The 12,305-nt window shown below is 36.3% G+C and overlaps 1 protein-coding gene across 4 annotated transcripts in view; it reads left to right on the forward strand.

Moving 5' to 3' along the window:
• The window catches only part of LOC122490368 (cytochrome b5 reductase 4), a 99,802-nt gene that overhangs the window by 24,241 nt on the left and 63,256 nt on the right, over positions 1-12,305 (forward strand). For all 4 annotated transcript variants that reach the window (XM_043593032.1, XM_043593029.1, XM_043593030.1 and 1 more), the window contains exon 3: positions 11,469-11,569. In XM_043593032.1, the coding sequence (XP_043448967.1) occupies positions 11,469-11,569 (101 nt within the window). The remainder of the gene's footprint in view (positions 1-11,468; positions 11,570-12,305) is intronic.

The raw sequence follows: 12,305 nt of genomic DNA on the forward strand, positions 1-12,305 counted from the left end.
TGAAACAATTCTTGTGTCCCATCTCCTCTGAGGGGCTCGTCACTCTGGATTTTAGATAAATGGTTGACTTATGACCTCACCTCCCTGATGGGCTCAAAAACGTTTGGTTTTTCTGGATTGTCTGGCTTTTTCTTTTTGTTAAGAGTAGGAACAAATTTTTCTTGTGGCTTTCTCTTCTGAATTTTGTCATTATATCAAGTAATCTTTGCAGCTGACTTGCTTTAGAAAATAAAAAATAATCCAAAGCACAAGGACATATTTTCTTCTTTTTTTTCCCCAAGTAGTTAATAGCAAGTCAGTCGAGTGCTGGTAGCTATCACTGTAGAACTAAAGCATGGGCAGACAGGGAAATGATCCCATGGAATAGGGAAAACCCATCTTTTAGAGAGAGGGTGTCTTGCTTAATAGGATGTAAACTTTAAATCCAGCTTAAGTAGATAGCACATGTGACTCTTGCTAATGATGTTTGCTCATTGTTCTCCCTAAGAGAGGTTTGTGAATTGTTTTCAAAATATTTAGACTATAACTGATTGCTCAGACCGTTGGTTAATTTTTAGTGCTTTTGCTGATTAATTTCCTTTTAGATAAATATCAGGGTTGTTTTTCCTTATACTAATGCCACATGAGATGATCTTTGATAATTATGCCCTGTTGACCTTCTGAAGTGCATAGAGGCCTTTTTCACATTCTATTTAAATTTTCTCATGCAAACTGAGGCATTCAGGTCAGACTCTCTTAGCTTTTTTGTAGATTGAATTTACCATCATTGAAGTTGTTTGGTGGAATTAGAAGCTCCAAGTTGTATTCCGGACAGTTGTTACTTAACTTTTCTCTAGGTTCTGTAAAGTAGTGCTCGTCCCATTTTTCATCTTTCTTTTCCTTTTTAAAATTGCACCACAAGTTTACAATTTAAGTTGTTTAGAAACCAACCTTAATTTTAGAGGCTTTATTCAAATGTTTGTCCTTTTATGTCGAGAGTGATGAAACAGAGAGCTAAATGGAAGCTGTCTGTATGTGGACAGAACTTTTCTATGAAATGCTGCACTGGCAGGTGTCCCCAGCCTCCTGTATGCAAGTCTTTAGGGGTAGAATCCTCCTCCTCATCTGTAAATAAGTATTCTGAGGGCTCTGTGGGAAATGGGAGCTGCTGGGATGGTGGTGGTAGGAGGTGGATCTTAATGTTTTGACATGTAAACTTTGCTTCAGGTTTTTAGTTCAGACCTCTCCTCCACTCCCAAGTGTGTTTCCTTCAGTAAGTGTTTCTCTGGTTCATCCTCTCCAGAGAGTAAACTACACTTCTTGCAGGGTTGGGGAGGGGCTGGTCGCTTGGTTGTGTAGGATGGGGGAGGGGATTTAAGGCTTATGTTGCTTCTTATATTGAATTTTGAGACCGTCATGCACCCTGACTTCAGAAGGGCCTGGAATTTCTGAGTCTTACAGTTTTGGGGGGTTATTTTGCACACATTGGCTTTTTATAGGTTCCCCTCCAACTTATACAAGCTTTATTTTTTTACCTTTCTTCATGCTGCTAAGTATGTTGTCACTCATGCATTTGGCTTTCAGACTTCCAAAACTTTATTGCTGTCATCTCCTCTTCTGATTTCTGTGTCTTTATGGCTTTATGTGTTATTTGCCCTTCACTGTCATTTTAGAAACTTCTCAGGAGTGTGGGAGACAAATGAATGCTTTCAATCTTGAAATGCTTTCAAATCTTGAATTACTATCCACCATCTTGTAAACCTAGTTTCTAGTCACTGTTCTTAAATACCAAGGCCACGTTTACTTTAAGTTGTTATGAAATCCATTTGTCTTTCATAAATTTCTTTTCCATATTTCTCCGTTGAAATTATCAAGGTATTATTATCTAGTTTTCTAAAATAATATGCAGGGTTGAGTTTTAGGTTATAGCTAATTGTCTCCTATTGGACTAACACTCCAGCAAACACCAACTATAAGCTCAAGACAAAATATTTTTTAAAAATAACTATATAAAGAAACTGGCAAACAACCAAAACAGACAGAAACTAGAGGTTAGGAGTTATCCGTATTTAGAAGAAGGAACTACAGGGTGAGTTTCCCATTTCAGATGGTATTTAACTTGAAGTCATGCCCAGCTTGGTACTGTAAGGATGGCTAAAACTCAGGGGAGACTCCCAGTCGTACTGGCTTGAAGAACTAGATGACAGAGTTTGGGGCATCTGGAACAACTGGAAAGTGAGGGAGAAAATCCAGAAAAAGAGAAATCTAGAGATGAATATAAACTGTCTAAATCTTGCATAGACAGACTCTGACTGTTCCAGTAAGGCTAAAAGCACCGAATGGAAGTTTCAGTTTTCATTCCCATAGAGGGGAAACAGAGTTTTGGGGTTTGAGTCCAATTAATCGCATACTAAAACAATCATTCTCTTTGGAGGAAGGTAACAGAATTTAGAGTTTCTGCAACATATTATTTACAATGGCCAGAATATAATTCAAAATTTGCAGACATGCTGAAGAGAAAAGGCAATTATCGGAGAGTGACTGAGATGATCCAGATGTTAAATTTAAAAGTATTCAAGAGGATTTTAAGGCACCTATTATAACTATACTCATGAAAATAAAGGAATGCATGTATATAATGAATGAACAAATAGGAAATCTCAGCCGAGAAAAAGAAACTATAAAGATGTGGAAATTTAGAATTGAAAAATATAACACATGAAATAAAAATTTTTACTAAATGGGCTTAATAGCAGATTAGAGGTAACAGAAGTAAGATTTAGTAAACTTGCAGATAGATTAATAGAAGTTATATAATCTGAAAAAGAGAGGAAAATGATTAGAAAGAATTTGAACAAAGGCTCAGGGACCTACAGGACAAAATAAAAATGTCTAGTATATGTGTAGTCGTAGTTCTAGAAGGAGAGGAAAAGAAGAATGGGGCAGAAAAATATATGAAAACATGATGGCCAGAAATTTCCCAAATTTGATGAAACACATGAAATTGTCAATTTAGAAGCTTAGCAGATCCAAGCATAATCAATACAAACCATATTACATAGAGGCACATTATACTCAAACTGCTAAAAGCCAAAAATAAAGAGAAAATCTTGACAACAGTCAGACACACACACACACACACACACACACACACACACACACACGGAAACAATAAAAATGATTTGTTGAAGGAAAAAAACCTACAGCATCAGCCCTGAATTCTGTATCTTTAAAGTTACAGAATTCCTTAAAGAGAAAAAGGAAATAAAGACTTTTTCAGATAAGCAAAAACTGAGAATTCAGCACTAGCTGACCTACACTGTAAGGAGTTTGACAGGAAGTTCATCAGGTTGAAGGGTAATGATACCAGATGTAAGCTCAGATCTTTAGGAAATTGTAAATATGTGAATAAAGAGGAAAAAATTACTTTTTCCCCTCTTAACTGTTAAAAAAAGGTAACTAATGTTTAAAGCAAAAATTATAACATTCTACTGAGGGGTTGCACAAAGTATAGGGAATGGAGAGTGGTAAATGGTTTTTATATTAAATGTAAAAAGGGGTACAGTATTAACTCAAGTGGATTGGTTATACTTAAGGACATATACTATATATCCCTAGAACAATCACTTAAAAAATAATGTAAAGAGGTGTAACTAAAAAGTCAGTAGATAAAATGAAATTCTAAAAAATACTTTGTTAACCCAAAAGAAGGCAGGGAAAGAGGAACAGAGACACAGGCAGAAAACTTGGAAGAAGAAAAAGAAAATTTGAGAATAAGAATGAAGACTGATAAAATGGTAGCTCTGAATTCAGCCACATCAATAATCAAGTATAAATGGACCTGTTATTTGAATTGAAAGAGATTGTGTGTTTGTGTGTGTCAAGACCTAACTACATGATGGCTATAAGGGATACACTTTGTTGGTTTGTTTATTTTAGTGTTTTGTATAATTTTGTCTTTAGTTTTACATTCCCAGTCAAAACATTGGTTTCCAAAGTACCTTAGGTCAACTCCTTCCCTTTTTTTTTCTTTTTTTATTGAAGTATAATTAACACACAGTGTTATATTAGTTTCAGGTGTATAGTATAATGATTCAACAATTCTATACATTACTCAGTGCTCATTACTATATGTGCACTCTTAATCCCCTCCGTGTATTTCACCCATCCCCCAACCCGCCTCCTCTCTGGGAACCACTAGTTTTTTTTCTCTGTATTTAAGAGTCACTTTTTTTGTCTCTTTTTTTCTTTGACCATTTGTTTTGTTTCTTACATTCCACTTATGAGTGAAATCATATGGTATTTGTCTGTCTGACTTATTTCACTTTGCATAATCCTTCTAGGTTCATCCGTTTATTGCAAATGGCAAGACCTCATTCTTTTTTTATGGCTGACCAATATACCACTGTGTATATAATATACCACATCTGTATCCATTCATCAATCAATGGACACTTGGGTTGCTTTCATATCTTGGCCATTGTAAATAAGGCTGTAATAAACATAAGGGTGCATGTATCTTTTCAAATTAGTGTCTTTGTTTTCTTTGGATAAATACCCAGTAGTGGAATTATAGATTCTACAGTATTTCCATTTTTAATTTTTTTTTTCAACGTTTATTTATTTTTGGGACAGAGAGAGACAGAGCATGAATGGGGGAGGGGCAGAGAGAGAGGGAGACACAGAATCAGAAACAGGCTCCAGGCTCTGAGCCATCAGCCCAGAGCCCGACGCGGGGCTCAAACTCCCGGACCGCGAGATCGTGACCTGGCTGAAGTCGGACACTTAACCGACTGCGCCACCCAGGCGCCCCTCATTTTTAATTTTTTTTGATGAACTTCATACTGTTTTCCACAGTGGCTGCACCAATTTGATTTCCTACTGCCGGTACGTGAGGGTTCCTTTTTCTCCACATCCTTGCTAACACTTGTTATTTCTCATGTTTTTGATTTTACTCATTCTGACAGATACGAGGTGATATCTCATTGTGGATTGATCTGCATTTTTTTTTGATGATAAATGATGTTGAGCATGTTTTCATGTGCCTGGTGACCATTTGTATCTCTTTGTAGAAATGTCTGTTCAGGTGCTCTGTATAAGGGATACATTTTAAATATAAGGAGACAGAAAGGTTGAAAGTAAATGCTTAGAAAAACATGTACTGTCTAGATAGTAAGTATAATACGATTGGACTATATTAAAATTAGATACAAGCTATAACCAGACAAAGACAAGAAATCTTACTAGAGATAAAGAGTCAGTTCATTAGGAAGACTGTTTATGCCTTGTAACAAAGTTTCAAAATACATGAGACAAACATTAATAGTATTGAAAGATAGACTTAAAATCCACAATCATTGTTGCATATTTTAACACCCTCTCTCAGCAGTTGCTAGGAGAAACTAGATAAATATCAGTAGATGTAAAATAAAAATAATGTGCTATTTCTTTATTGAACACAAGATGGCAAAGTAGTCACAGTTTCACTTGCAAAACTGGATCTGCATTTGAATACTGTGAAATAAGCTATGATTTTACTGTGTTAACCCAGTAAACATGTTTCCTTTAGAACCCTTCATTTATTTTAGAGCCAACAAAATGAACTGTGGTAAATAGAAATACTACAGGGGCTCCTAAGTGGCTGAGTTGATTAAGTGACCAACTCTTGATTTCAGTTTAGGTCATGATCTCGCGGTTCGTGGGATTGAGCCCTATGTCTTAAAACTGGGAAAACTCGGGGCGCCTGGGTGGCTCAGTCGGTTGGGCGTCTGACTTCAGCTCAGGTCACGATCTCGCGGTCCGTGAGTTCGAGCCCCGCATCGGGCTCTGGGCTGATGGCTCAGAGCCTGGAGCCTGCTTCCGATTCTGTGTCTCCCTCTCTCTCTGCCCCTCCCCCGTTCATGCTCTGTCTCTCTCTGTCTCAAAAATAAATAAACGTTAAAAAAAAAAATTAAAAAAAACTGGGAAAACTCTAAAGTCAGTTTTTAGTCTGATTTCTCATTAGTACAGGACTTAACCTCTATAAGATCTACAGACCATCATCCATCATGTACTTAAATAGTACCAGTGTCTCGGAGCTCACTGCTTATTTAAAGGTTTGAGTTCAATGTTCAGTATCATTTTTATACCTAAAAACTAATGTTGCCATTTTGCACAGAAAGAACTCTTCTCCATCTTGGTAAGTGCCCCTCGTTTTTCACATATACTTTTTATATTTGTTGTAATTTAAACCCTAACTGTTACTGCTAAAGACTAAGGCATCGTACAACACAATGTTTAACTTTATGTGTAAGAATTTTAAAAACCCACAATAAAACATAAAAGAAAAGAAAATATACCAGTTGCCTAACCTAGCTAACAATATTACTGTGATTGAGCATTAAATGTAGTCCTGAACTTCCTAGCAGCCAAGTAAAAGAGACACTAGTAACACTGGTCACATGATCTGAACTTAAAAAGTATTAAAAAGAAACAAGCAAACAAAAGGAGACTCATTAGTTTTTTGAAAAGGAGAAATCACCTTTGAGTTTTTGATACTAATGTTGTGAAGAATCTGAGTCCCTATATAGCGGTCACTGACCGCAGATGCTATGGTTTAGCAATATGCAGAAACATTCTTTAGCCATCCTCCCCAGCTCTAGGTAACCACTAATGTCCTTTCTGTCTCTTGAGACTTTTAAATTTGGGACATTTCATTTAAATGAAAGCATGAACTATATGGTCTTTTGTGTTTGCCTTCTTTCACTTAGTATACTATTTTCAGGGTTCATCCATGTTGTAGCATGTGTCAATACTTCAGTATTTTTTCTGGCTGAATATTACTCCACATATGGATATGATACACTTTCTTTATCTGTTCATCAGCTCATTGACATTTAAGTTATTATGAAGTATGTTGCTATGAACATTCATGTACACGTTTTTGCATGAGCATATATTTTTCTTTCTTTTGAGTATCCACCTAGGAATAAATCTGGATCACATACAGTCTATTTTTAACCTTTTGAGGAACTGCCAGACGTGTTCCATTCTCGGCAACATTGTGGGAAACTTTGTTTCAGAGCACTCTTTTTCAGTTACCACTCCAACTTCCCATAGGTAGAAAAAGCCTTTTCCCACCTACAGAACCTGAATCACATATCTCAGATAAGTGAACTCACAACTGGATTGCAGCAAGCCTCAACTTATTCTCATTGCCAGCTCTATAGCAGACACCACAGTGTAAGACTCAAGTGACATTTATACCTATTAATCTATCTCCCAGATGAGGCTCCCACACTTTTTCAGGTTATGTAACCATATGTGAACCCTAAAAGCTCACCAGTAAGGAGTGAACTGCATCCCCATGGTTCAGGCCACACACCCACTAATAACTTGTCATTTTTTCTTTGTTCTATTTTATGTCAGAGAGTCTCAAAGCATGATCCAGGGGTTCCTGAGGGAGCTCAAAACTCTTTCGGTGGGTGGTCCAAGGCCAAAAATTCTTTGTAGTAATACTGTTATCTGCCTTTTAAAAAAATACTTCTTTCACAGGTATATAAGATTAGGTGCAGAAGGTGACATGAGAATACAGGTGTCGACTATTAAGCCACGCTTTAAAGATATGTGCCAAGATTTAAAACCATGGCACTTCTCTAGCTTTTTTTTTTTTTTTTTTTTGGAAAATATAGTTATTTTTCATAAAAATACCTATTATTTGGGATAATATATAGTGAGCTTATTGTTTTTATTTTTAATTTAAAAATATTCTTTAAATTTCTTTCTTTTCTTTTTCTCTTTGTCTTTTTCTCTTTCCATCTTTCGTTGTTTTATTAAAGAACAGGGACAGGACCTGTGGGCAGAAAGAGCTACCTTTTTAAATTTCTTAATTTTCATTTATGAAAGGTAAAAACATCAATAGATATAACCATCATAAACAAAAGCTCCTTTGGGGGTCCTCGATTTTTTAAAGAGTGAAGAGATCTTCAAGTCCCCAAATTTGAGAACTACCGCTGTAAGTAAAAGTGGTATTTTTGTAGTCAGATTTAAAATTAATCTTTGTTTAAAATTCAAACATAGATTTAACTCTAAAGCCCCACATGGTATTCATTCAACAAAAATTTATTTACTGCCTATCACGTACATGCCAAGTATTATGCAGTATTTCTATGTTTTTAAAATTTATTTATTTTGAGAGAGAGTGTGTGTGCGAGCATAAGCTGGAGAGGGGCAGAGAGTGAGGGAGAGAGAGAACCCCAAGTAGTGTAAGTTTCTGAGGATGCAAAGCACTAACTGGTCATTTTAAAGTGCGTAATTGTTATTCTAAGAACTTAGTTGAGAGCTCAGAGTTCCAGACCTATTAACATAAAAGAGAGAGCTTACTGTGAAAATATTGGCACAGGTACTACCAGTACCTTGCCTAAAAAACTTAGTGTAGCCATTGTTCTGAGTGCATGTTTTCGATTGCACGGCAACTCTGCTAGGATGAGTTAGCTAAAAATGTACCCCTGAATATTGCTTGGGCATTTAAAAGGTGATGTATTTAAACATTAGAGCATATGTTCCTGATAAAACTGTTGTATTTTAATTTTAATTTTTAATAAGTTGTTCTTTTTTATCTATATTTTTTCCCTTACATTGAGATATAATTGACATATAGCACTTTTTAAGTTTATGATGTACATTATGTATGATGTACATAATGTATGATAACATTATGATTTGTATGTGTATATATTGTGAAATTAACTTGCTTTTATTAACAGTAGTCAGGCAATCTGTCCCTGGTCAGAATTTATAAAACAAAATCCAGAAAAAAAAAAAAGCAGTACAAAGGAGGGAATGGATAGATAAGATGGATGGATGGATGGATGGGTGGGTAGATGGGTGGATGAGTGGATGGATAGATCAACTCATCAATAAAGTCAGTAGATACTCTCCTTAAATCTTCCCCTGCAACTGAAGGTGACCCAAGTAGATGATCTAAAAGCACCAATTGGACTGTAACCAGAGGATCTTGGTCACAGCAATTTTGTACCATTCAGGATTGGTGTTTTATGAATCTCTTCCTGCCTATTTTTGTTCTTAATGTCATTATTAGGATTTAGGTTTTGCAGAATTTATTAATAGCCTAGCATAAAGTTGAGATTATGTCTGTGGGCCCCCAAATACTATCTGTTTAATAGGCAATCAGTTGTATACATCTGCCATACTTGAGCAACTAAAGCTGTAGGAAGAAGTTGTGTCGTTGCAAAATTTAGAAAGTTGCAAAATTAGTTTCTAAAAACCAGGTAGTAAGGATATAGGAAGCTAGAGGCTTGTTTTTTAAAAAGCATATATGGTACAAACAATACAGTGAAGCATAGAAGGAGAGCGTAAGGTTCGGTTCTTTGCATTTGTTTTCTTCTGCCACATTGAAGTTTTAGTTTTCAGGAATGCTTTTGAAAAGGAAAAAGGAAGGACATAAAATAGAGGAAGAAAAAGAGAGAAGAGTGAGCCTCGGCACCAGACGAAAAACATCATTTGCATTTTTGGAGCTAGGTTTATATGTCATAATTAACAAATCATGAGCCAGATGTGGTTGGATCTAACATTTCTTGGGCCGAGACATTAAGTCTCAATTCCTTATAGTGAGGGATTGTCTAGGCATTCCTGGTCTTGTCCCTTTAAAGAACATGGGGAGTTGTTCAGGTCCAGAGTGAGTTGATGAGAGAGGCTGAAGGTCAGTCTAAAGGGTCGGGAGGCTGAAGAGAATTTGTGTGGGGTGTTTTAGGCTTTCTATGCTGATTCTGGATAGCTGGCAGGGCTGCCTGCCTGGTTGTCTTTCTGCTGGTTACTGACAGGTAATGAAATTCCATCAAAGACGGTGCGTGATCGTGTGTTCTAAGTCTCATGTTTTGAGAAACTCTAGTCAAGGTTTGGTTACAGGGGAAGTTTAGGATTCTTTTGTCTGGAAGGCATTCTGTCTTTAAAAAATCAATTGGGAATAATTCTGATCCTAATCATTATCTCTGGCATTTGTGGACTATGGATTTCGAAGCACTAAACAATAGGAAAAATTCCTTCCAAATTTGGTGGAGAAGATGGATAAGGAAGAAGGAAGGGGGAAACTCCACCGGTTGCTTTTTTTTTTTTTCTCCTCAGACTTATTTGGAGGACTGCTGAAGATTTTGTGAATTTACTTCTTTTTGTTGCCTAAATTGCTTTTTAAGCAGTTTTATAAAGAAACCTACCTAGTTGGTTATTCTCTAAAATTAAACTTGTGGAAAAACTACAGTGCCTTTTTGGGTCTGAAACCCAATCACTTCTTTCCTCCCAAGATTATTCTGTAGATGAACATTTTAAGTTATCTGAGGTGATTTAAATTCATGGAAGTCATAACATAGAGAGGGAAATGTCCTGGATAGAAGAAAACCACTTGTTCTCATGGCACCCTTGAGGTGTCTTCAAGGCTGGATTTATCTACTCTGTAGTTTTCAAGTAAAGGACTAAAAAGCAACTCATTTCTTTGAGAAGGCTAGCAACTCCTAGCCTTCTTGCTTTGAGAACAAAGCAACTCCTCCTTTGTTGTTTCCTGTTCTTTTTTTAAAAAATGATAACCATACATTTAAATGTATGAACAGATGAAATAAGTACTCTGGGAAGATGAAGGGTTTATTAAGATCTAAACAATAATCTTTGTTCCTTGGGCAACTGCAGAAAAGAATTGTGCTTGCTTTCCCAGAGCATGCCTAAGTGGCCCAGGCACCCTTGATTGCTTGGTGTTCACTGAGATGATCAGACACATGGATGAGACCTTGATTCTTTTTCATCAGATTCTCCTATCAGGGCAGTAGAGGATGATGAAGTAGAAATATTAGAGAGAGAGAGCTTTTAAAAATTATAAACAGTGTTTGATTATTTCTTTGTGTTAGGCAATTTTCTATAGGGTTTTCAGATATTTGCACGTCTTATGAGCAGAAGTACTGACTGTCTTTTCAAGGATGTGTGCATAATAAACAACCTCAGGAGGTAGAGCTAGTGACTCTAGAGCAAAGGACCACTTGCCTACTGTTGGGTACAATAAAGAAAATATCTTCCTCCAGAACGAAGGACAGGTGTGCTTACTGCTCGTTATAAAAGACTCGAGTTTCCTAAACTCAAATTTCCCCTCTTGTCATGCAGCACATTGAGTGTACAGGTATGATCTGACCCTCTTCCCAAAGGTCTGTAGGAATTGAGGTTCAGGGAACTCATGCAAATGCTGATATTGTGGGTACTGCTAGTGATGTGAGTACTAAACTGTCCTCTGTGTCTGATGTTTTCTGCCGAGGACCCATGAAACTGGCAGGCTAACTTGTTAGCTTGCGAGTATGGTGAAATCTTTGACCGTTGATGTTTTTAATACTTAGAAATAATAATGATTTGCTAAAAAGGATGTATTTGAAAAGATTTATTGAAACTTACATTTCTAGTTTGTATAATTTTTAAGAAGTTTTTTTATGATATTATTTCCTCTTGTTTTGATACAGGGTTTGTTTATAATGTCACTCCATATATGGAGTATCATCCTGGTGGAGAAGATGAACTAATGAGAGCGGCAGGATCGGATGGTACTGACCTTTTTGATCAGGTAAGGTGGTGAAATTAATCATACTATTACAGTGGGAGGGTTCTCTTAGATTTAGCAGTGTGATAGTTGTAGAAAAAAATAGTTGCACAAATTTCATATGCATTGGCTTGAATATTGAAATTTGGGAAGATGCTCGAGAGTAACAACTGTTTAATTTGTCTTTGAATTATTTTACTATAATTTTAGAGATGGTTTCAAATCTGTATCCAGGAGTCTCCTCTTAAGTGCTTGCTGTCTCCTCTGCTAGCAGCTGATTACTCAGTTTTAATTAATTTTGATTATGATGACGATTGGCTTATGGACGACAGTAACAATTGGAAAAAAGAACAAGCCATTTAACTTCTCTGCCCTTAGTTTTTTCTCATTTGGGAATTGTTATATAATTGGCCTATCTTGCTGTACTGAATCTGCTTATCATGTAGAAAATCAGATGATTAATGAATAGAAAACTTATTTTTCCTAGAGTGATAGCAGAGATTCTGAATGTATATTTCAAAAGACGTTTATTTAAATTAGTCATCTTTCCCCTTACATTGACTAAAAACAAACATTGGCTCTTATACTATTTTAAAGTTACATAGAGTTATGTTTGCTGTCAATAGGGTGAACTGTTATTTTGAAACAATCTTTTTTTTTTTTTTTTTTTTCAACGTTTATCTATTTTTGGGACAGAGAGAGACAGAGCGTGAACGGGGGAGGGGCAGAGAGAGAGAGGGAGACACAGAGTCGGAAACAG

Source organism: Prionailurus bengalensis, chromosome B2 (assembly GCF_016509475.1).
Source record: "Prionailurus bengalensis isolate Pbe53 chromosome B2, Fcat_Pben_1.1_paternal_pri, whole genome shotgun sequence".
In the NCBI taxonomy this organism is placed as follows: domain Eukaryota; kingdom Metazoa; phylum Chordata; class Mammalia; order Carnivora; family Felidae; genus Prionailurus; species Prionailurus bengalensis.